The sequence below is a fragment of the Balaenoptera physalus genome (genome assembly GCF_965194825.1).
Source record: "Balaenoptera physalus genome assembly, chromosome: 5".
NCBI classification, from domain to species: domain Eukaryota; kingdom Metazoa; phylum Chordata; class Mammalia; order Artiodactyla; family Balaenopteridae; genus Balaenoptera; species Balaenoptera physalus.
The window spans coordinates 74193579-74220245 of NC_138884.1; the positions used below are offsets into that span (position 1 = coordinate 74193579).

The 26667-nt window shown below is 36.7% G+C and overlaps 1 protein-coding gene and 1 pseudogene across 2 annotated transcripts in view; one reads left to right on the forward strand and one right to left on the reverse strand.

The window, feature by feature from the left end:
- Nucleotides 1–26667, forward strand: part of LOC309662079 (small ribosomal subunit protein uS17 pseudogene) — an 80085-nt pseudogene that overhangs the window by 31058 nt on the left and 22360 nt on the right. The window lies entirely within an intron of this gene.
- Nucleotides 1–26667, reverse strand: part of SPMAP2L (sperm microtubule associated protein 2 like) — a 68146-nt gene that overhangs the window by 4745 nt on the left and 36734 nt on the right. The window contains exons 5-7 of the mRNA XM_082464512.1: nucleotides 25316–25453; nucleotides 16580–16691; nucleotides 1078–1209 (exon numbers count right to left, since the gene is read on the reverse strand). Of these exons, the coding sequence (XP_082320638.1) occupies nucleotides 1078–1209; nucleotides 16580–16691; nucleotides 25316–25453 (382 nt within the window). The remainder of the gene's footprint in view (nucleotides 1–1077; nucleotides 1210–16579; nucleotides 16692–25315; nucleotides 25454–26667) is intronic.

The following is a 26667-nucleotide window of genomic DNA, read 5'->3' on the forward strand; positions in this document are numbered from 1 at the left end:
TATGTTTACTGTCTGTTTCTCCCCACCAGAATATAAGCCGCTTGAGAGAAGTACTTGTTTGCCAAAAGCTAGACTAGGCTCTGGTGCATAATTGGTGCTGAATAAATATATTCTGACTGACTGACTCATCAACTCCCTTTGGTCTTACTTTGGAAACCACATCTGCCAGGAGGCCTTTCTATTATGTTGCTTTACTGGTAAAATAGGAAAGATGACATATAGCTACTATTCTCTCTCTCAAGGGCTCATTCAAAAGAATGAGGACCACAACAAACACCACTCAGTAGCCCTGAAAATGTTCTATATTGCACTGATACAGATTAGTTTGGGTTCTACGAGTATGATTATGTGCAATGGTATCACTTTTTTAAAGGAGCACCTGCCTTATCTATTATCACAAGTCATAACAGCCCTGAAACTGGGAACTGTTATCTTCACAATCCCCTTGCTCACCTTGCTCCACCCGACTTCAAAGCTATCCAACTTAAGGACTTTGTCATGTGCTCTTCCCTCTACTAGAACATTCTCTTCTCAGATCTTCACTTAGCTGACTCCTTCTCATTATTCAGGTTTCAGCTCAAATATCCCTTCCTTAAGAGAGGCTTTCCCTGACTACCATATGCAAAGAAGCTTATCCTCCACCCCCAGCCATAGTCACTCATTTCCCATTTTATTTTCTTCATAGCACTTACCACTACCTGACATTATCTTATCTGTTTCCTTATTTATTTTCTGTCTCCCTCCATCTTGTTCACTGGGCACGGTGCCTGGCACACAGTAGATATTCAAATCCTTATGGAATGAATAACGCTCAGGAAGGTTATTACAACATCACAGAACTAGTAGTGGTGAGGCAGGAATTTGAACCCAGCTCTTACTGACTCCAAAGTCCATGCTCTTCACCCTCTACCCACAGCCTCTCTCCATATCTTGCAGCTAGGTCTTCCTTCCTGCCGCAGACCACTCTTTCAAGGTTTTCTTTTCCAATGACTTTGGTCTATACCCTATAGAAGCAAAACAACACCCTAGGAACAAACAGAAAGTGAGCTGAAGGATGCCAAGGTAGTGATGGCTTACAGGACGGATGGGCATTTCACTTCTTTCTCTTTCAAAGCACAGACCCTCTATCTTAATCCTTGGATGGGCAAGGTCTACAGTTCTTGGAGTTGCAACAGCAGTCAGGGCAGACATCGCAATTTTGGTTTCAGTCTAGGGGAGAAAAAGAAAACAGCACCTGTAAGCATCAAACAATAAACACTATCGCAATCAAAGTTACAAAGTAGTATCTGACCACTGGACCAGACTTCTCAGTAAATCCAGCAGAAAGGATGAGAATATTGCAGTAACCTATGATCACAGCTGAAAAGATCAGTTTCCATCCTTCTCAAACTAGGTTGTATAAATTCCAAGACAGATTTTTTGGAACTTACTGTTAAACTAACGATGGGGAGAAAATGACAAGTACACAAATGGACTAAGAGGTAAATGGCAATGCTGATTATTAGAACAATAAACTCAGCCAAGAGGGAAGTTCTCAGCCCTATCACGTGAGAACACTATAAGGGGGAGAGCTCTGCTTTGTTCTTACTTATCTTGCCCTTTGGAAATTGGAATTCACATTATTACAAATCCCCATGCTTAAAATGAATTTAAGTAGCTCTCTTCTAGTTGGAATGGATAATACAAAGTAACCAAAGACAAGAGGAAGAAAGGCAGAACAGAACCATATCTCCATAGACAATGTTGTACTGGTCCCCCAAGACACTCCTCACTACCTTAATTGTGGAAATGTGTTCAAATTACATGGTCTTCTATTTAAATTACTTATATCCAAACTCAAAACTTACCAAAAACTTTGAGGGGGGAACATAATCAATAACTGGAAATGAAATAGAGTTTTAACTGTGGGTAGAAAAGTAACACACAAGGTATATTCCAAACCCCTTCTTATGTTGTTTAAAATGATGATGATGATGATACTAACACAGACAGTATTTTACACCTTTTAATTCATTTATTCCTCACCTGGGTATCATTTTTATTTCTATTTCACTAATGGAGAAACCAAGGTATTGTGAAGTTTGGCAACTTATTTAAGTTTATATAGTTTGTAAGTGGCAGAGCTGGGATTCAAACAAAGACCTTCAAACAAGGTCCTATCTATCTACACAATACCATGATGTACTAATCAAGCATTTCCAATGAATAAAGCTTTGTCTCTTATCAGGCTCTTGGAAAATCAAAAAAATATATGACAACCAGTGCCTTCAATTAAGGCTTACAATCAAAAAGGAAATAAAACAATCATTCATTAATTCATTATACAAATATCTCTTAATTATATTATGTAAGACACAACAAAGAATAATAAACCAATACCTTTCCTTAAAGTAGTTTTCAACTTAGAAGGAATCATAAACCTATAAGCAAATCACTGATTATTTGATATCCAAAAAAGAGAATAAAGTTTTGAGGAATATCAGAGGAAAGGTGGGAGAATCCAAGAAGAATTCTCTTTTCATGGATAAAGAGATATTAAATTGGGCCTTGAGGGAAGGATCAGATTCTGACAAGTAGAGGGAGGAGAAAAGATAGGGAGAATGAAGGAAGGAAGATTGAAGGGAAAGTCTGGACACAGAAGCAAGGAGGCATGGAGCAGATTGTGTCTGGTCAGGCAGGGAGATCAGGCTTGCAAATACATCTGAAACTAGGTTAGATGTGGAGGGCACTGATCACAGCCAGCAAAGAACCATGAAATCTTTTCACTGGAGAGGAAGCATGGTCAGGGCTGGAGATTAATCTGTCAGGCATGTGGGAGAAAGACTGAAGTGGGACATGGGAAGCCAGAAGGACAATAAGAAAGTTATGGCCAAAAGAAGAAAAACAAGGGTATACATAACCTACCCTATTCTAAAATATATATATATATTTTTAATAAATTTATTTATTTATTTTTGGCTGCACTGGGTCTTTGTTGTTGTGCACGGGCTTTCTCTAGTTGTGGTAAGTGGGGGCTACTCTGCCTTGCAGTGAGCGGGCTTCTCATTGTGGTGGCTTGTCTTGTTGTGGAACACGGGCTCAGCAGTTGTGGCTCGTGGGCTCTAGAGCACAGGCTCAGTAGTTGTGGCACATGGGCTTCGTTGCTCTGCGGCATGTGGGATCTTCCCGGACCAGCGCTCGAACCCGTGTCCCCTGCATTGGCAGGCAGATTCTTAACCACTGCGCCAGCAAGGAAGCCCTAAAATATTTTTAAATTTACAATAATTTAAGCAAAATGATACTTGCATAAAAATAGATCAGTGTAACCAAATAGAGAATTCAGAAATATTATCTAGTACAGTGGTTCTCAATTTTTTTGGTCTAGAGCCCATTTACACTTTTTTTTTAATTGAATAAATTTGATGTGTAACATTCTTTACCCTCTTAAAAAGTGACTGAGGGCTTCCAAAGACTGAGACGTTTAAAAACATTTATTATTTCAACTAAAAAGAACCCATTACATGGAAATACAAATATTTTTTATGATGAAGAACTATATTTTCCAAAACAAAAAAAATTGTGACAAGACTGATATGTTTTACATTTTTGCAAATCTCTTTAATATCTGGTTTAAGAAGACACTGGTTTTTGGTTGAAGTATATGAAGAAAATCCAGTTCCCCATACTAGTTGGAAAAGAGTGTATTTCAACAGCTTTTTCAGATAATTGTGGATATCGTTCTTTGATACTAAAATAAAACTTGACAAAGGGTAGTTTCTTAAAAATAAGAGTTGCAATGTACAATCTGAAACTGTCAAGGAACTTTTCATACTCCATAAAATCCATTTGTCTATCTTACACATTGAATGAACCTTTTACTTGTGCATAATTTTGAACTTGCAGATTACTTAAAAGGTTCTGGGAAACCTTTATGCATACCTGGGTCACATTTTTGAAAACCGTTGCCCTAGTATAAATAACATTGTGGTATATAATAACTGTGGCAGTGAACAAATAAAGGCTGGGGCAATCATGGGGGAGGGGCAGATTCTTACCCCATATTTTACATAGAAATATACTTCAAATAAGTTGAGGAATTATCTACTTTAAAAATAAAAAGAAACCACAAAAATACTACAGGAAAATAGAGGTGACCAGTGGTGTGCTGGTAAATGTTTAACAGTTAGCTCCTCAGAGAAAAAAGACTGATTTGTAGTGCTTGCCAGTTTCTATGGTGTAAAAATTCCCACCATAGTCAATTTCAAACTATGAAGGTGATCGACCTCACTAAATGCAAAGTTAGAAAGAGATGTGCACCATCAGCTCTTGTGAGCCAGTACAAGCACACTACTGGGGGTGATTTTCTGAATTCTTTTTGGGTAGAATTTTCTAATCATAAAGCAATGGAAGAAACCTCAAAATAATAAGATTATGGGTTTTACCACACATAAAATTTTAACCTCAAGGTAACCAAAACAAAATTAAAAGGCAAATTAGAAGTTCTGCTTCTAGTAATAGCAGAGTAGCTTGCATTGAACTAATCTTCTTGCCTATAACAGTTAGAGACTCTGAATAAAACATTAAAAACAAAACAAAACAAAATTCTTTGAAGGCACTGGAAAGCAATCAGAAGTAGGCAGAAACTAGACAGGATAAGACTCTTGAAAGAAGGAAAGCAGTTCATCCTCGCCCCTTCCTGATCATTTGGGAGAGCAAAGCAAGGTAGGTGTCTCAGCCTGGTGGGAAGGGAGAAGGCACAGTGGCCCACAGCAGGATGTTAGGGCCAGAGCATCAAGAGAAGGGTAGACCAAGTAAGAGGGCTTGAGATATCAGAGACACCAGTAAGAGATCAGAGCCTTGGGAAGGGGCCTCCCAGTATGAAGTGTCAGAGACCGAGTGGCATAGTGCAGGGTGTAAGAGCCCACATGCAGATAGAGAAGACAGCAGAGATGGGAGAATGATTATACACAGAGAGGACATGTATTAAGGGTAATGGGAGCCAGGTTTTTAACTTTCAGAGACAAGCATTATAAATAAGGAAAGGGAGGAAAAGGGTAAACTCCGTAGTGTTGGATCAGAATTGGAGGTAAAGGTGAAAAATCATATATAAATCGATATGGAAATAAATATAGATGAAAATGTGTGTATGTATGTGAATATACACCAAAGATTCATAATCTTACCCTAATTACAAGAAACATTCAGACAAATTCAATTCATCCGCTATTCTATAAAATAACTGGATGGTAATATTCAAAAGTGCTCAAGGTCAACAAGGCAAAAAAAGATTGAAGAACCATTCCAGACCGAAGGAAACTAAAGATACTTGACAACACGTGACTGAACTGGATTATTCCTCTATAAAGGATATTACGGGGAAAAATAAGTGAAACTTGAATGGGGTCCAAAGATGGATACAATGAGTGAAGAGATTAAAGGTCCAAGAGAAATATGGAAATTATATATATTTTTAAAAAAACAAATGGAAATCCAAGAACTGAAAAACAGTATCTAAATTAAAAATCCACTGGATGAGATTAAAGGAGATTGTTCATTGTGGTAAAAAGAACTGATGACACTGAGTACAGGTGAATATAAATTATTTAAAATAAAGCATATAGAGAAAAATATTGAAAAAATAAATAAAACAACCTCAGTGATCTATGGTATAGAATATGATGATATAGCACAGGTATAACTAGAGGCCTCAGAGTAGAGAAAGAATGACACAGAAAAAAAGTCTGAATAAATGATAGCAGAAACTATTGAAAAATTTGATTAAAAGCAACATCCCACAAATCCTTGAATTTCAGGGAACCACAGGTAGGACAAATACCAAGAAAACTATATGTAGGCATATTTAGCCATACTGCTAAAAACCAAAGATAAAGAGAAAATCTTAAAATAGCTAAAGGAAAAGGACACATTAAATATAGAGTAAAAATTATAATTTTAGTTGATATCTCGCCAGAAACCATGGAGGCCAGAAGATCATGAAAAGATACTCTAAAGTGTTATCAACCTAAAATATGTTTGTATATCGTACAAACATATCCTTTACAAATAAAAGTAAAATAACATTTTCAGAGTAACAAAAACTGAATGATCCACTCTATAAGAAATGGTAAAAGAAATTCTTAAAAATAATTGAGAAAAAAAATCAACAAATACAAAAGTTGACTCTTTGGAAAGATTAATAAAGCTAATTTGTTAATCCCTAGCAGGCCTGATCAAGAAATAAAAAGAGAAAACAAATTAACAAACAGGAATTAAAGCGTCACCACTACATATCTTAAAGCTCTTAAAGAGAAGAATATATATATTACCATTAAAAACTTTATGCAAATAAATTCAACATAGAAGAATGGACAAATTCTTTTAAAATACAAAACAGACACAAGAAGAAATAAAAAATCTGATTTGACCTATACCCTAAAGGAATACCTGAAGAAATTTAATTCATAATTAAAAACCTCCCCATAAAGAAAACACTAAGCCCAGATTGCTTTAAGGGTAAATTATCTCAAATATTTAAGGAAGAAATAATATGAATCTTACACAAATATACAGAGAATAAAAAAGCAGGAAATACTTCTCAACTCATTTTACAAGACCAACATAACCCTAATTGCAAAACTCAACAGATATATTTTTAACTATAGATCACTATCCATCATGAACATAGATGCAAAGTTCCTCACTAAAATATTAGGAAATCAAATTCATAATGTCTAAGTGGGATTTTCCCAGGAAAGCAAGGCTGGTTTCTTACTTTTAAAATCAATAAATGTAATTAATCACATTAGCAAAGTAAAGGACAAAAATCATATGGCCATTTTAATAGATCCAGAAAATCATTCTATAAAATTCCTGGTTTAAAAAAAAAAACTCTAAGCAACTATGTACAGAAGTCTGCACATTAACAAAATAAAGAGAAAAGATCATTTGGGCTTCTCAGTCAAGAATAATACTTATTCTGGTATCTTGATTACGGTGGTTAATGAATGAGTATATATATTTGTTAAAAGCTTATTAAACTATACAACATAAGATCTACACATTTTAAATTTTATACTTATATTATAATTTTAGTATACTATATATAGATTACTATTATATAAATTATAACCCCAAACTTTAAGTTACAAGCTGGGAAAAATATTCACATCATATATAACAGATGAAGAATTAATATCCCTAAGATGTAAAGAATTTTATGAATCAATAAAAAATGTACAGACCAGTAGAAAAATAAAGCCATGAACAGACAGATTTAGAAAAGGAAAATACAGATGGCAAATAAATGTGGAGGACGTTTGACTTTATTAATAATCAGAGAAATGAAATTTCTCCTAATCCATGAGGTCACTATACCAACATGTCTCTCCCCCATCATTCTCAATCTTGATTATTTTCTGAGAATAAAAATTCTAGAAGTAAAATGACTGAATCAAGGGTATGAACATTTTTGAGGTGATACACATAAAATCCAAAAATGTGTTACAACAAAAGTGATTTTTATTTACATATTCACTTGCATTATTTGGGCTGCCTTTTTTTACTGCACATAATATATTAATTATTTATTTTACAAAATATTAATTTTATAATAAAATATATCTCATTAAAATAGTTATGGATTAAGTGAGCTATGAAACCAAACCCTTTCTTTTTAAGTTTTGTAGTCCTAACAGTTATTATAAAAAGAGACTTGGTATGACATTCATAGAGGTAAAAGGACTTCCTACAGGGTATCCATACAAAGTCTCTGGTGGCAAGTAACCTCAGGTACCTGTAATAGTAACTTGACTTCTTTTGTGGGTGTGTGTTATTTTTAAACTCTGAGAAGATTTAGAATTAACTGTCAAAAACCTAAGAAAATCAAAATCATAGAATTAATACTTTGTCTTAATAATAAATATGTGCAAGAATTGATGAAATTTGAACAGGGACCATAGATTAGTTATAGTTTTATACCAATGTTAAATTTCCTGATCTTGATAACAGTATGGTAGTTATATAAGATAATGTCCTCTTGTTAGGAAACACACTCTGAAGTACTGAGGAAAAGGGGTATATGATGTCTGTAATTAACTTTCAGAAATGATTCAGGGAAAAAATTAAATATACACACACACACCACGGAGGAGAGAGAATGATAAAGCCAATGGACTTTAACTTTTGCAGATTTTCAGTAAATTTGAAATTATTGTTAAAACAAAAAATAAGTGTATATTATTAAAATAAAAAGCAGGTACATGTTTTAAGAGAATTTGGCCTGTAAGAGTGATAACATTACAATTGCAATTTGAAATATATAACAGAGTAACTGATTTAGAATTACGACATTAAGTTGAAATATTAAATTTATGTCATTCTGAGACTGGCTGGGACCTGAGACCCTTGACTGTAGTGCTTCCACCTAGACAAATGCCTCCTGGAGCAACAGAATACAAAGAAACTATAAGGGACTTAAAAGAACTGCGTGCATGTGCCGTTGGGGCAAATTATGAACAATAAGAAGATACAAAAAGGCCAAAACCCAACTGCCACTTTTGAGGTACCAGGAGCAAAAGTAGGGTACTATGCATGATCCCTGCACCCAGCACCACCAAGGGGGTGGGTCCACCACGTACGCCACCCCCCAGCCCGATCCACCTATTGGCCCCTATCTTCACCCTGTTTAAGGGACCAGCTTGCCCCCTCTCAGGGAGTGAGCAAGGGCACGTGTTACTTGTTTTCCCTCCCTCCTGCTATAGCACGAGTCCCAGTAAAGCCTTGCCTGAATTTCTCATCTGGCCTCTTATCAATTTCTATTGATTAAAGAGTCCAAGAACCTTAGTCAGTATCAATTATTACAACGCTAAAAAACTTCAGGTTCACTATAAGTTTAACGTATTAGATTTTTAATAATTATTTAATATTTGAGAAGGTTTTGTTAATGTAGATGGCTGAAATAAAATACTTTAAAAAGAAATCAAGTTTAATGTATTTATAAATATAGTTTAAAGTATTTGAAGGTATTTAAATAAGTTTGGAAACCAAATCAAACATTATTTAGGACTCTTAAAAGTCATTGTCAAAAACTGCTAGAATTATTGGGACTTCCCTGGTGGCGCAGTGGTTAAGAATCCACCTGCCAATGCAGGGGACACAGGTTCGAGCCCTGGTCTGGGAAGATCCCACATGCCGCGGATCAACTAAGCCCATGTGCCACAACTGCTGCGCCTGCGTTCTAGAGCCCGCACACCACAACTACTGAAGCCCATGCACCTAGAGCCCATGCTCCGTAGGAAGAGAAGCCACTGCAACGAGAAGCCAGCGCACCACAACGAAGAGTAGCCCCCACTCGCTGCAACTAGAGAAAGCCCACGCAGCAACGAAGACCCAAAACAGCCATAAAAAAAAAAAAACCTGCTAGAATTATAAATAGAATAATAAAAACTCCAAACTAAACTTAAAAGCCTAAGAAATAGATTTTCTAATTTGAATATTTTTAAACTATTAATCATTTAAATCAAGAGTATACTTCCGAGCAGCCTTTTCTGCAGACAAAAACCATGCTCAAGGATACCAAAAGACTCACATCACTGGGTATGGAAGTCTTTTTTTCTTAAGTGCCTATAAATTCTTTGCCACTTCTCTCATGGAGAGGTGGGGTTTGTGTCCCTGCCCCCTTGAATTTGGCCAGACTTGTATATGCATCAATCAACAGAGTATGACTGCAGTGACATAATGTGACTTCCAAGGCCAAATCATAAAAAAACATGTAGCTTCTACCTGATTCTTCTGGAAGGCTCACCCTTGGGACACTACATCTTAGGATATGTCCATCCACCTCACTACAAATAACTCAATTTTGTTTCTGTAGTTTCCTCTATAAATTTTATAGTGTCTGGTCTTACATTTAAGTCTTTAATCCATTTGGAGTTTATTTTTGTGTATGGTGTTAGGGAGTGTTCTAATTTCATTCTTTTACATGTAGCTGTCCAGTTTTCCCAGCACCACTTATTGAAGAGACTGTCTTTTCTCCATTACATGTTCTTGCCTCCTTTGATATAAATTAGGTGCCCACATGGGGGTGGGTTTATCTCTGGGCATTCTATCCTGTACCATTGATCTATATTTCTATTTTTGTGCCAGTACCATACTGTCTTGATTACTGTAGCTTTGTGGTATAGTTTGAAGTTGGGGAGCCTGGTTCCTCCAGCTCCATTTTTCTTTCTCAAGATTGCATTGGGGTCTTTTGTGTTTCCATACAAATTGTAAGATTTTTTTGTTCTAATTCTATGAAGAATGCCATTGGTAATTTGATAGGGATTGCACTGAATCTGTAGATTGCTTCGGGTAGTACAGTCATTTTCACAATATTGATTCTTCCAAGAACATGGTATATTTCTCCATCTGTTTATGTCATCTTTGATTTCTTTCATCAGTGTTTTATACTTTTCTGAGTAAAAGTCTTTCATGTCCTTAGGCAGATTTATTCCTAGGCATTTTATTCTTTCTGTTGCAATGGTAAATGGGAGTGTTTCCTTAATTTCTCTTTCTCATTTTTCATTGTTGGTGTATAGGAATGCCAGAGATTTCTGTGCATTAATTTTGTATCCTGCAACCTTACCAAATTCACTGATTAGTTCTAGTAGTTTTCTGGTGGCATCTTTAGGATTTTCTATGTATAGTATCATGTCATCAGCAAATAGTGAGTTTTACTTCTTTTCCAATTTGTATTCCTTTTACTTCTTTTTCTTTTCTGATTGCTGTGGCTAGGACTTCCAAAACTATGCTGAATAAGAGTGGCGAGAGTGGACATCCTTGTCTTGTTCCTGATCCTAGTGGAAATGCTTTCAGTTTTTCACCATTGAGTATGATACTTGCTGTGGGTTTGTCATGTACGGCTTTTATTATGTTGAAGTAGGTTCCCTCTATGCCCACTTTCTGGAGAGTTTTTATCATAAATGGGTGTTGAATTTTGTCAAAAGCTTTTTCTGCATCTATTAAGATGATCATATGGTTTTTATTCTTCAATTTGTTAATATGGTGTATCATATTGATTGATTTGTGTATACTGAAGAATCCTTGCATTTCTGGGATAAACCCCACTTGATCATTGTGTATGATTCTTTTAATGTGTTGTTGGATTCTGTTTGCTAGTATTTTGTTGGGGATTTTTGCATCTATGTTCATCAGAGATATTGGCCTGTAGTTTTCTTTTTTTGTGACATCTTTTTCTGGTTTTGGTATCAGGGTGATGGTGGCTTTGTAGCATGAATTTGGGAGTGTTTCTCCCTCTGCAATTTTTTGGAAGAGTTTGAGAAGATCGGTGTTAGCTCTTCTCTAAATGTTTGATAGAATTCGCCTGTGAAGCCATCTGGTCCTGGACTTTTGTTTGTTGGAAGATTTTTAATTACAGTTTCAATTTCATTACTTGTGATAGGTCTGTTTATATTTTCTAATTCTTCCTGGTTCAGTCTTGGAAAATTGTACCTTTCCAAGAATTTGTCCATTTCTTCATGGTTGTCCATTTTATTGGCGTACAGTTGTTTGTAGTAGTCTCTTATAATCCTTTGTATTTCTGCAGTGTCAGTTGTGATTTCTCCTTTTTCATTTCTAATTTTATTGATTTGCATCCTCTCCCTTTTTTTCTTGATGAGTCTGGCTAAGGGTTTATCAATTTTGTTTATCTTCTCAAAGAACCAGCTTTTAGTTTTATTGATCTTTGCTATTGTTTTCTTCGTTTCTATTTCATTTATTTCTGCTCTGATCTTTAGGATTTCTTTCCTTCTACTGACTTTGGGTTTTCTTTGTTCTTCTTTCTCTGGTTGCTTTAAGTGCAGGGTTAAATTGTTTATTTGAGATTTTTCTTGTTTCTCGAGGTGAGATTGAATTGCCATAAACTTCCCTCTTAGAACTGCTTTTGCTGTGTCCCATAGGTTTTGGGTCATCGTGTTTTCGTTGCCATTTGTTTCTATGTATTCTTTAATTTCTTCTTTGATTTCTCCAGTGATCTCTTGGTTATTTAGTAGCACACTGTTTAGCCTCCATGCATTTGTGTTTTTTACAGTTTTTTCCCTGAAACTGATTTCCAATCTCATAGTGTTGTGGTCAGAAAAGATGCTTGATACGATTTCAATTTTCTTAAATTTTCCGAGGCTTGATTTATGACCCAAGATGTGATCTATCCTAGAGAATGTTCCATGTGCACTTGAGAAAAAAGTGTATTCTGCCACTTTTGGGTGGAATGTTCTATAAATATCAATTAGATCTATCTGGTCTATTGTGTCATTTAAAGCTTGTGTTTCCTTATTTTCTGTTTGGATAATCTGTCCATTGGTGTAAGTGGGGTGTTAAAGTCCCCTACTATTATTGTGTTACTGTCGATTTCTCCTTTCATGGTTGTTAGCATTTGCCTTATGTACTGAGGTGTTCCTATGTTGGGTGCATAAACGTTTATAATTGTTATATCTTCTTCTTGGATTGATCCTTTGATCATTATGTAGTGTCCCTCCTTATCTCTTGTAACAGTCTTTATTTTAAAGTTTATTTTATCAGATATGAGTATTGCTACTCCAGCTTTCTTTTGATTTCCATTTGCATGGAATATCTTTTTCCATCCCTTCACTTTCAGTCTGTATCTGTCCCTAGGTCTGAAGTGGGTCTCTTATCAGCATATATATGGGTCTTGTTTTTGTATCCATTCAGCCAGTCTGTGTCTTTTGGTTGGGGCCTTTAATCCATTTACATTCAAGGTTATTATTAATATGTATGTCCCTATTACCATTTTCTTAATTGTTTTAGGTTTGTTTTTGTGGGTCTTTTTCTTCTCTTGTGTTTCCTGCTTAGAGAAGTTTCTTTAGCATTTGTTGTAAAGCTGGTTTGGTGGTGCTGAATTCTCTTAGCTTTTGTTTGTCTGAAAAGCTTTTGACTTCTCCATTGAATCTGAATGAGATCCTTGCTGGGTAGAGTAATCTTGGTTGTAGGTTTTTCTCTTTCATCAGTTTAAGTATATCCTGCCACTCCCTCCTGGCCGGCACAGTTTCCACTGAAAAATCAGCTGATAACCTTATGGGGATTCCTTCGTATGTTATTTTTTCTTTTTCCCTTGCTGCTTTTAATATTTTAATTTTTGTTAGTTTGATTAATATGTGTCTTGGTGTGTTTTTCCTAGGGTTTATCCTGTATGGAACTCTCTGTGCTCCCTGGACTTGGGTGACTATTTCCTTTCCCATGTTAGGGAAGTTTTCCACTATAATCTCTTCAAATATTTTCTCAGACACTTTCTTTTTCTCTTCTTCTTCTGGGACCCCTATAATTCGAATGTTGGTGCGTTTAGTGTTGTCCCAGACGTCTCTGAGATTGTCTTCAATTCTTTTCATTCTTTTCTCTTTATTCTGCTCCTCAGTAGTTATTTCCACCGTTTTGTCTTCCAGCTCACTTATTCGTTCTTCTGCCTCCATTATTCTGTTATTGATTCCTTCTAGTGTATTATTCATTTCAGTGATTGTGTTGTTCATCTCTGTTTGTTTGCTCTTTAGTTCTTCTAGATCTTTGTTAAACGTTTCTTGTATTTTCTCAATCCATGCTTCCATTCTATTTCCGAGATTCTGGATCATCTTTACTATCATTGCTCTGAATTCTTTCTCAGGTAGATTGCCTATTTCCTCTTCATTTATTTGGTCTTGTAGGTTTTTATCTTGCACCTTCATCTGTGACATATTTTTCTGCCATCTCTTTTTTTATGAGTGGGATTGTGTTCCTGTGTTACTGGTTGTTTGGCCTGAGGCTTCCAACACTGGAGTTTGTAGACTACTGGGTAGAGCTGGGTCTTGGTGCTGAGATGAGGAACTCTATGAGACCTCACTCTGATGAATATTCAGAGTGTATTCAGAGTCTGAGGTTCTGTGTTAGTCTGTGTTAGTCCAGTGGTTCAGACTCGGAGCTCCCACCACAGGAGCTTCCACCCGACCCCGTGCTCACAAATCAAGATCCCACAAGCCGCGTGGGGTGGCAAAAAAAAAGAATAATAACAAAGTAAAAAATAAAATTAGACTAGGAAACTAAGAGATATGTTAGAAAGAATGCAAAAATAAACATATAGATGAACCAACAACCGGAAGGTATGTTAGTACCACAATAGTGAAAAAGAGGAGGAAGTTTTTTTTTTTTTCCTTCAGAATCAGAGAATCTGGTTGCATTAATGAAAAATAATGAATAAAATGATCCGTCTGACAATTCTCATAGCTGCCTAGGTTTCAGGAGAATAATGAACTAACTTTATTAATCAACAGTTCCTGATTGTTACAAAGTGCCATCCATAAATTTCCCTTCATTTTAATAATACTTGCTGAACGCTGAAAAGAAAAAAAAAAAGGAGGTGGGGAAAGGCCTTGACTGTGCAGGGCAGGGCCTAAGCAAGTGCGAGGTTTGGGTGGTGGGTGGGGCCTATGCTCAGGAACCATAGGGCTGGAAAAGGCCCTGGGGGCTTTGGGGGTGGGGCTTAGGCTCAAGGAACAGAAGGGGCCCAGGCGTGCCCCCCACCCCTGGTCTCAGAGGGCAGGGTACCTCACCTGGGAGCCCAGCAGGCTTCCTGGGCCCAAGTGGGCGGGGCAAACTCCCTCCTCTCCTCTCCCACTCCTCCGGTCTGGGGTCTGGGAGGGCCCCTCCCGCCTGCCACTCCTGATCTCCCCAGCCTCCCTCCTATGCCCCGAGGGCCCACGCAGCCTGGATGGGCTTTGGAGGGGGGGAACCGTCTTGGGAGCTCAGCAGGCTCTGTGGCCCCAGTGGGCCAGGTGATTGCCCTCCACTCCTCTCCCCGCTCTTCCTGGAGAGTCCCTCCCACCTGCCTCTCCTGATCTCCCCAGCCTCAGGGGTGCCGATCCTGTCTGGCCTCCACTTCTCCCCCCTCGGTCCCCCTACATCCTACCGGTTCACTCTGGGGTTCCTCCCGTCTCCTTGGTGGTTAGAGCCCCCCACCAGCGGCCAGCAGGCACCCTAGTTGTGGGGAGAGCTAACTCTGCAGCTTCCCACACTGCCATCTTGGCTCCTCCCCCCTGGCTGTTGTTTTACATCACTAAGCTTGGGGGTGGTTTGGTATAAAGCAACAGATAACCAGATCAGAACTTTAAGGATGGGTTCTCTGTTCAGGCATACTGTGTTTTATTGTACTTTGCAGATACTGCGTTTTTCACAAATTGAAGTTTTGTGGCAACCCTGCATCAAGCAAGTCTATCGGCACCATTTCCCTAACAGCATCTGCTCACTTTGTGTCTTTGTGTCAGAAATACTCTCACAATATTTCAAACTTTTCCATTTTTATTATATTATGCTGATATGTGATCAGTGATCTTTGACATTACTATTGCAAAAAGATTACAACTCACTGAAGGCTCAGATGATGGTTAAGATTTTTTAGCAGTATTTTTTTAACTAAGGTGTGTACATTGTTTTTTTAGACATAATGCTATTGCACATTTAATAGACTACAGTAGTGTAAACATAACCTTTATATGCACTGGGAAAGCAAAAAGTTTGTGTGACTTGCTTTATTGCAATATTTGCTTTATTGGGGTGGTCTAGAACTGAAACCAAAATATCTCTGAAGTATGCCTGTACTGGTTCTAGACTATCTGGAATTTGTTTTCTGAGCAGATTAGATTTAAAGCTATTAATGATCCTATTGCCAGTGGTTTAAAAAAAAAAAAAAAAAGACACTGGTAATCCGTGGCATGCACTGACAAAACAGAAAGCAAGATTTGGTAACCAAGCAGCTGCTGACAGAGATCATTTTAGTGAAATAAAGAGGTATAGTGAGGTTGGCTCATTGCTTCTAAGTGCACTGGAGAACTTGAGGAAAGAAATTACCAGCTCAGGCCTTTAAATTCCCACCTTAAGGTGTAGTTAAGGGACCACAAAGTTTTTGTGACTTACCCAAAAGAAACCCTTATCTTTAATGGTCACAGGACTGAAAATTCTCAAAACCAAGCTCAAAATCTAATTCTGTGAGTGGGGGAATTACAGCGCAAATTGAATTCCCAAACTTATATGGTCTCCTATATTAAAGTTAGGGCAATGATTGAGAAGGAATTGGACCTTAAAAATTGGAATCGGAACATAAGGGCACATTCCAGTGAAGGGGGGACTTTGAACCCCTGAACGTACCTGAGCCTTCCTTACCAATAGAATCAGCCCTTCCTCCCTTGTCTGAAGAGGCAAGACTCTCCTGTAATGGCCTCCCCTGAAGTAAATATCTTCCAGGGGACTGCTGAACTACCCCTAGTCTCTCACATTTCTTCTAGATCTATGACCAGACCCAAGTCCCAGCTGCTGTAACAGTCTTCCACAGACTTTTCATCAGCTCCCACAATTGCTTAAGGTTAATTCTATAATACGCATTGTGGTTCTGCTTCTCTCATCAAATCCTGACTGATACATTAGGCACGGGGGAGATAGTCAGAAAAATTCATTTGATGAGAGGGGAAAATAAACATGAAGAAAAGGAAAATACACACCCAGAAATAAGAGGGGAGCACATTACAGTTACAAACATGCTACACGTTACAAAGTCCATCAGGAACTGTTTCTTTCACATGGACCCACTTACGCTTTTTGGAGGAACATAGTTTGGATTTGTGGCTTTGGCTATTGAGAGTTGTAATATCCGGGGAGAAGGATCAGAGATTTGAAGAGAATCTCTTAAGTAATCACTGAAGGGCCTATATGCAAATGGAACATGAAATATTATAATCATTGGAGGAACAATAACTGCATTCTTCATTGCTATAATCAACCTCCAATCAATTATATATATTGTTCCTATCTTAGGAACATCTTTTCCCATAATCATTAGTGTTCTTTCTACTAGATTGGTGTTTCTCAAAGTTGTTTTACTATGATCCACAGTAAGAAGTACATTTTATATTGTGATACAATATATGTAAATCTGTGTATCTGAAACAAAATGATCATGAAACGATGCTCTCCCTAGGCAATGCATTCTGATTTGTAAAATTTCATTTGATTTCATAAAAACAACAACTGGAATTGATTTCATGATCCACTGATGGGTTGAGACTTGCAGTTTAAAAAACACTTCACTGCCTACCAAAACCTCCTATTAAAACCCTGAGATAAAAATTCCAGTCACTACCAAGAACCCTCTGTGATGGCCAGTCTCCTCTGCAGTGCAGTTTGAGATAGCGCTGGACATAACCCCCAGCAACCTGGCCGATTATCATAGGTGGTTTCCCCACATACTCCTTTCCCAGAACAGAAACCTATCAACCAACAAACCTACAAACCTAATATGGAAAAAGTTTTTCTCAAATAAATATGATTACCCTCTAGGGGTAGTCTGTTAGTTTTAAAAATTGATATATAGTTAACATACCATAGAAGTTACCCTTTTAAAGTGTACAATTCTACGCTTTCTAGAATATTCACAAAATTGTGCAACCATCACCACTACCTAAATTCAGAACGTTTTCAACACCCTAAAGAAAAATCTTATACCTATTAAAATCCCACCCCATTACCCCCTCCCCAGCCCCTCCCCACCTCTAGGAACTAGTAATCTACTTTCTGTCTCTATGGATTTGCTTATTCTGGAAATGTCAAATACATGGAATCATACAAATAGGTCACTTTTTGTGTCTAGCTTCCTTCACTTGGCATATTTTCAAGAATCATGTATGAGTAAGTCTTTCCTTTTATGGTTGAAAAATATCCCATTATATGGATTTGTCACATTTTGTTTACCCATGCATCCATTGATGAACATTTGAGTTGCTTCCACTTTTTGGCTATTTTGGAATGCTGCTGTGAATATTCATGTACAAGCTTTCGTGTGAACATATGTTTTCAAGTGTCTTGGGTACATGCCTAGGAGTGGAGTTGATCATATAATTCTATGTTTAACATTTTGAGGACCTGGAAAACTATTTTCCATATAAGCTTCACCAGTTTACATTCCCACCAGCAATGTATGAGGGTTTCAATTTCTCCACATCCTCTCCAAGTTATTTTCTCTTTATTAATTACTATTATTGCCATTCTAGAGGTGTGAAGTAGAATCTCAGAGTTTTAACATGCAATTCCAAGATGACTAATGATATTTAGCATCTTCTCATGTGCTTCTTGTTCCTTGTATATTTTCTGTGGAGAAATGTCTATTCAAGTCCTTTGCCTATTTTTTAAATTGGGTTATTTGTCTTTTTTGAACAGTATTAAGAATTCTTTGTATTTTTTCTGAATACTAGTCTCTTATCAGATATATGATCTGCAAATATTTTCTCCCAATTTATGAGTTGTCTTTTCATTCCCTTGAGAGTGTCCTTTGATGCACAAAAGTTTTCACTTTTGATGAAGTCCAATTTATTGTATTTTTGTCACATGTGTTTTTGGTGTCATATCTAAGAAACCACTGCTTAGGTCACAGAGATATATGCCTATGTTTTCTTCTAAGAGTTTTATAATTTTAGCTCTCATATTTAGGTCTGTGATCCATTTTGAATTAACTTTTGTGTATGGTGTGAAGTAGGGGTTCAACTTCATTCTTTTGCATGTGGATATCCAGTTATCCTAGCACCATTTGTTTAAAAGACTATTCTTCCTCAATTAAACTGTCTTGGCATCCTTGTCAAAAATCAACTGACATATACCATAAGGGTTTACTTCTGGACTCTCAATTCTATTCCATTGATCTATATGTCTATTCTTATGCCAGTAACACACTGTTTTGATTACTGTAGCTTTTTAGTAAGTTTTCAAATCAGAAGCTGTAAGTCTTCCAACTTTGTTATTCTTTTTCAAGATTGTTTTTGCTATTCTAGGTCTCTTGCATTTCTATATGAAGTTTAGAATCACCTTGTCAATTTCTACCCAAAAAGGAGAGCTGGACTTTTAATAGGGATTGTATTGAATCTGTAGATCAATTTGGTGAGAAGTGTCATCATAACAAAATTAAGACTTCTAATCCATGAACAGAGAATGTCTTTCCATGTATTTAAATCTTCTATTTCTTTCAACAATGTTTGTAGTTTTCTGTGTACGTACATTGCACTTCTTTTGTTAAGTTTATTCCTCAGTATTTTGTTCTTTTATTTTTAATTATATTAAAATACATATAACATAAAATTTACCATCTTCACCATTTTTCAGTGTATAGTACAGTAGCATTAAATGCATTCATTGTTATGCAACCAACCTCCAGAACAATATTCGTCATGCAAATCTCTATACCCATTAAACAACTCCTCATTCTCCCCACCCCCTAGTCCCTGACAACCACCATCTTACTTTCTGTGTATGAATTTGACTATAGTTGGTACTGTGTATAAGTGGAGTCATATAGTATTTGGTTTCTTGTGACTGGCTTATTTCATTTAGCATAATGTCCTCAAGGTTCATCCATGTTGTAGCATTTGTCAGAATTTTCTTCCTTTTTAAGGCTAATATTCCATTGCATGTATTGTTTTGTGCTTTTTGACGTTGCTGCAAATGGAATTGTTTCTTAATTTCATTTTCAGATTGTTCATTGCTAGTGGATAGGTATACAATTGATTTTTGTATATTGATCTTCAATTCTGTGCCTTCCTGAACTAATTTATTAGCTCTAATCATTTTCATGTGGATTCCCTGAGATTTTCTATGTATAAGATCATGTCATCTATGAGTAGAGAGTTATCAATACTTCTTCCTTTACAACCTTCATACCTTTATTTCTTTCTCTTGCCTAATTGCCCTGATTCAAATCTCTAGTATAATGTTGAATAGAAGTGGTGAAAACTGATGTTCTTGTCTTGTTCCTGATCTTAGGGTGAAAGCTTTTAGTCTTTCACCACTAATTATGATGTTAGCTGTGGGCTCTTTGTAGATGCCCTTTATCAAGCTGAGGAAGTTCACTTCTATACCTAGTTTGTTGAATATGATATGTGTTAAATTTTGTTAAGTGCTTTTTCTGAGTCTATTCAGGTAATCATGTAGTTTTGGGTTTTTTTAGTCTATTAATTTGATGTATTACATTGATTTTAGTATGTTGAACTCAACATATTCTTGTATTCCTAGAATAAATCCAACTTGGTCATGGTGTATAATTATTTTTATATGTTGTTTGATATGCTTTGCTAGTATTTTGGTGTGGATTGTTGCATGTATATTTGGACTTGGTTTGGTAGTATTTTGGTATGAATTGTTACACATATATTCATAAGAGATATTGTCTGTCATTTTCTTCTCTTGTCATTACAAACGTTTTTTGGTTTGGTATCAGGGTAATATGGACCTCATGGAATGAGTTGGGAAGTGACCTATCTTTTGGAAGAATCTGCAGGATTGGTCTAGGTCTTCTCTAAGCATATCATTGAATTCATCAATGAAGGCATCTGTTCCTGAGCTGTTCATAGGAAGTTTTTAAAAAGTATTAATTAGGGCTTCCCTGGTGGCACAGTGGTTGAGAATCTGCCTGCCAATGCATGGGACACGGGTTCGAGCCCTGGTCTGGAAAGATCCCACATGCCGTGGAGCAAGTAGGCCCGTGAGCCACAACTACCGAGCCTGCGCGTCTGGAGCATGTACTCCTCAACAAGAGAGGCTGCGATAGTGAGAGGCCCGCACACCGCGATGAAGAGTGGCCCCCGCTTGCTGCAACTGGAGAAAGCCCTTGCACAGAAACGAAGACCCAACACAGCCATAAATAAATAAATAAATAAATAAATAAATAAATAAATAAAATTTATTTTAAAAAAGTATTAATTAAATCTCTTTATTTGTTATGGGTCTGTTGAGATTTTCTATTATTCAGTCAATTTCAGTGGTTTGTCTTTCTAGGAATTCATCCATTTCGTTTATGTTATCTAATCTGTTGGCCTTACAATTGCTCATAGTAATCCCTTATAATCCTTTTTCCTCTCTATAAGATCAATTTGCAACCCTTCTTTTGCAAATGATTCCTTAGAAAGGTCCCTTCTTTCTTTCATGATTTTAGTAATTTGAGTCTTCTGTCTTATTGTCTTGATGAGTCTAGCCAAAGGTTTGTTTTGTTGATCTTTTCAAAGAGCCAACTTTCAGTTTTGTTGATTTTCTGTCTTTCTGGTTTCTATTTATTTCCACACTAATCTTTATAATTTCCTTCTTTCTGCTTGCTTGAATTAGTTTGCTTTTCCATTTGTAATCTCTTAAGATGGAAGATTAGGTTACAATTTGCAATCTTTTTTATTTTTTATGTAGGCATCTACAGCTAAAATTTCCCACTAATCACTACTTTAGCTGCATCTCATAAGTTTTGGTATACTGTGTTTTCATTTTATTAATATCAAAGTGAGTTATTCTTTGACCCATTGTTTGTTTAGGAGTGTATTTAATTACACATATTTAAATTTTTTCTTCTGCTGTTGGTTCCTAATTTCATCATTGTGGTCAGAGAACAGATTTTGTATGAATTCAATTCATTTAAATTTATTGACATTTGTTTTATGACCTAATATATGATCTATCCTAGAGAATATTCCATGTGCACTTGAGAAGAATGTGTGTTCTGCTATTTTTGGGTATAGTGTCCTATAAATGTCAATTAGGTATTTTTGGTTTATAGTATTGTTCAAGCCTTCTATTTCCTTGTTGATCTTCTGCTTGTTATTATTCCTATTATTGAAAGTAGAGTATTGAAAAACTCAACTTGTTGAATTATCTATTTCTCTTTTCAATTCTACCAGGTTTTGCTTCATCTATTTTGGGTTCCTGTTGTTAGTTATATATATGTTTATAATTGTTATAGTTCTCTAATGGATTGACCATTTCATTACTATAAAATGTCCTTCTTTGTCTTAAAGTCTAATCGTCCGATATGAGTATATCCACTCACTTTAGTTAGTTTTCATAGTATACCTTTTTACATCCTTTTCCTTTCAGCTTATTTATTTCTTTGAATCTAAAGTATGTGTCTTATAGACAGCATACTACTGAGTACGTTTTTTTAATCCATTCTGTCAATCCCTGCCTTTTGATTGGACTGTTCAGTTCATTTGCATTTAATGCAATTACTCATAACATGGAATTTATGCTTGCCATTTTGCTTTTGTTTTTCACATGTTACATCTTTTTATTCCTCTATTCCTCCATTCCTCCCTTCTTCCATGTTAGATATTTTCTAGTGTACCCTTTAAATTCCTTGTTATTTCTTTTACTATATTTTAAAAATTATTTTCTTAGTTGTTGCCCTGTATATCTTAACTTATAAGAATCGAATTCAGATTAATATCACTCCATTCCCTCCCCTCTTTGGGCTGTTTTTTAATACATTGTATGTCCATCAAGACAGATTTATAATTATTGCTTTATGCAGTTGTCTTTTCTTTTTTTTTTTTTTGCCCACGCCACGCGGCATGTGGGATATTCATTCCCTGACCAGGGATTGAACCTGCGCCCCCTGTATTGGGAGCATGGAGTCTTAACCACTGGACCGCCAGGGAAGTCCTATGCAGTTGTCTTTTAAATTAGGTAGGAGAATAAAAGAGTTACAAACAGAAAAATACATGTATACTATCTTTTATATTTACCTATGTAGTTAACTCAATTTTATTTCTTCATGTGGATTCAAGTTATTGTCTAGTGTCCTTTCATTTTAGCCTGAAGGACTCCCTTTAGTATTTACTGTAAAGCGGGTCTGCTGGTGATGAATTTTCTCAGTTTTTGTTTAACTGGAAATGTCTTAATTTCTTTTATTTTTGAAGGATGATTTTGTTAGCCAGAGTATTCTTGGCTGACAGTATTTTTCTTTCAGTGCTTTAAATACGTCATGCCACTGCCTTCTGGCCTCTATGGTTTCTGATGAGAGGTCACCTGTTAACCTTATTGCAGATCCTTTGCATATGATGAGTCACTTCTCTTGCTGCTTTCAAGATTCTCTCTTTGTCTTTTATTGCGAACAGTTTGATTATGATGTGTCAGGCTGTAGATCTTTTTGAGTATATCACACTTGGCGTTTGTTGAGTTACTTGCATGTGAAGATTGTTTTTCATCTAACCTGGGAAGCTTTGGGCCATTGTTTCTTTAAATATTCCTTCTGCCCCTTTATCTCTCTACTCTATTTATGAAATTCCCATTATCAATATGTTAATACTCTTGATGCTGTCTTACAGGGCTATAGGGCTTTATTTTATTTCATTCTTTTTTCTTTCTGCTCCTCAGACTTGATCATCTTCACTGACCTATCTTTAAGTTTGCTGATTCTTTCTTCTGACTGCTCAAATCTACTGTTGAGCCCCTCTAGTGAATCAGCTAAAATATATGTCACAAAGTCCAAGCTCATGTAGTACGTTTATTGGACAACCCTGTGTGTCTTCATTAAGCACTTGCATTTTCCCCCTCACACAATTCTGACAAGCTTGGTTATCTGTTTCCAGAGCACAAAAGATCAGAAAAGAGGCTACTTAGAGACTATTCTCCCAATAAAAAGAGAAATGACAGGAAAACTATGAGAAGTGAATATCATAATCTAAAGAGGTCAGACCACTTAGCCTAAGCAATGTGCTTCATACTTAAATACTTTCTGAGAGGTTTACCAAATTAAGTTATTATGTGATAGTTGATGTTCATAATAAATATCTCAAGCCAATGGAAAAAGGTTACATGTATGTTTAGTATCAAAAGAATCTCCTTAGGAAAGCAGGGAAACAAACTTTTAAAAATACAGAATGTTTTAGCACTCAAGGGGGTTTCACTTATATGAAACGTCAAACTCAGGTGTCTCAAAAATTGGTAACAGATAATTAAAGTATTCTTCTAGTTTATAGATACAGATTTTTACCAGATTTACATGCATATTTTACATGCATATTTTAACTAAATTAACAGATTTTGTTTAATAAACTGACAAATAAGCAAATTTTGTGGAGGAATTGGGCCACTTTTGCTGGATTCTATGATGGAAAAAGACTCAAGTTGTCCAGTTCAACCTATGCCTGAATACATGAATCTTTTCTAAGATCCATGTATAGTCATCATTCCAGTTTGTGCTTGAACATTTTCAGGGATTTGGGTGGAGTTGGCAGTTGACCTTTCCAAATAAACGCCTCCATTACTGCATAGCTATCAGAAAGATTTTTCTACACTTAGCTGACATCGGCTGCTCTGTAAATTCCTTGTTCTACTTCTAGTTCTAAGTAATTTTACTTTGACTTCCCTTTCCTCTTGCAGATGCTGACCCTTGAAACATAGCTATCACTGCTACTTTAGTGTCTTCTCTAAGCTAAACATGTTATTTCTCTTAACTATCATTCATATAACATAGCTTCCAGAAGAATCAACATCTCATTCATCACCTCTGAATAGTCTCAAATTTATTATCAGTTTCTTCAGGTATAACATCCATAAGTGGACACATATACCTAATGTGTTCTGATTAAAGTAGTGTACAGTAGTACTATCACACTCCACACTTGGTGGAACATGTACACTGCATATTCCACTAATGCAACCTAACATTTTTTCCAATAACCTTATCACAATCTTAACTCCCATGTGGAAAGTATCACCTAAGCTCTTTTTTTCTTTGGCTGTGCCGTGTGGCTTATGGCATTTTAGTTGCCCCAGCAGGGATTGAACCCAGGCCCTTGGCAGTGACAGTGTGAAGTCCTAACCAGTGGACCACCAGGGAATTTCCTAATCTGTCGTTTTTTGTTTTTTTGTTTTTTTTTTTTATTTATTGATGGCTGTGTTGGGTCTTCATTTCTGTGCGAGGGCTTTCTCTAGTTGTGGCAAGTGGGGGCCACTCTTCATCGCGGTGCGCGGGCCTCTCACTATCGCGGCCTCTCTTGTTGCGGAGCACAGGCTCCAGACGCGCAGGCTCAGTAATTGTGGCTCACGGGCCTAGTTGCTCTGTGGCATGTGGGATCTTCCCAGACCAGGGCTCGAACCCGTGTCCCCTGCATTGGCAGGCAGATTCTCAACCACTGCGCCACCAGGGAAGCCCCCTAATCTGTCTTTTAAAGACAAGGAGAATTTCAGAATTTAAAGCAGAAGGAAGAGCATTTGCAGTCACAGAGGCATAAGAGAACATGAACTGCAAAAACCTGTAATATTTCATTTGCATATTTTTTAATTGGCTGACAATGGTAAGTTTAGTGTGAATTTTAGCTTCACTACAATTTGAGTCAAATGTAATTACTGATGATGATCTTCTGATTAACCACAATTGCTGCAAATATTTGATTTTTCACCCTGATGCTTTGAAACACAAGTGGACTTCTATTTTATGAAATTGCATACACTAAAATTAGAACAACAATATTATGACATTCACCAAATTAGATGAGAATTTATGGAGATTCTCAAGGTACTCTACCTATTTATTAGATTCCCTTTCTTGAATCTGTTGGGCTGTGCCAGCTTCTGGATCCTTTTGGAAGGTTGGCAAAACAGTGCAGGAGAAGGGATCTCCCAGATTACAGACTCTCTACCGCAGCTGTAATAATACTGAACCCTGCAAGTTGTAAAAGAGAAAAGAAGTGAACGAAACAGGCATGAATTCCAATTACCATAGTAATTTCCAACACTGACCCCCCCCACCACCAGGTCTAGGGGAGCGGGTATGGCAGTTTATCCCTTCACTGCTGAGCTATTTTCTACATAGGGAGAAATTAGAAACGGTTATAAGCCATCAAGTTTTCAGCTGCCTTCTAATATCCTATTCTAAAAGACAATTTTCTGTAATAAATAAAGTTCATTTTCTAAACAGACCAAAAAATACCCTGATGAAGAGAAAATTTGCTGCTTTTTAAATAAAAATTTTCTTTAGCATCTATATAGACAATTTAAATATTTTTACTAAATTTTTAGCTAATAGGATAAATTACATTGATGCTTTTCTTTGTGTTAAAGACCTCTGAGCTTAGGAATAAATGCTACTTGATCATGGTTTGTAGATTATTTAATCATTATCAGGTTTTGTTTACTAAGATTTTATTTAAGATAATAATATTGTTCTTCTTATCACTCCTGCCCTTCAATCTTTCCTTTATCAAAATATTATCATTAGTGGAAAAAGAAGTGATATTGACTACTTTAACCTGGCGTTAATTTAGATCGCAGTCCCACTCCTGCTTCTATTATTTTCCAAAGGACCTCTGCTCCTTTAGGACATTCATAGATATGGCTCTGCGTTCATCTGCCCAGGCCTCTGTCTGCTGGTTGCTAATATAAGCCTTGGTCTGGGTTTAAGCCTGTATTTCCCTTGCTTTTGACCACTCAGACTTGAGGCCCATCTATACCATCACACATCTGCTTTTAAGGGGCTTGAGACTATGCAGCCCTGGCCCTACTGCCTGACAGAGCTGACTCAGCCACCGCCACCCACATACACAGCCAAGCTCTGACAGGCAGAGAACCTCCAGCACTTACCTGGGATTTGCCTTTTGCAGGAACTGGAAGTTCAGTTTGGGAATTGGAGACAGAGAAGGAAGAGGTGATTTTGAACAGGGGGGCATTTGGAAGAGATCAGACCCAAGAAAGGAGGGCACAGTGGGTGGAAGGAAGGAGTGAGCAGCACAAAGTTAAGATGCTCTTGGAGAGTAGGGCAAAGGGTAGAAGTCCAAGAAGCAAATAAAACAAACAAAAACAAAAAACAAAAAACAAAAAGAAGAAGAAGAAGAAGAAGAAAGATGGGAGGACACCAGAGACATAACTCAATTATTCAAC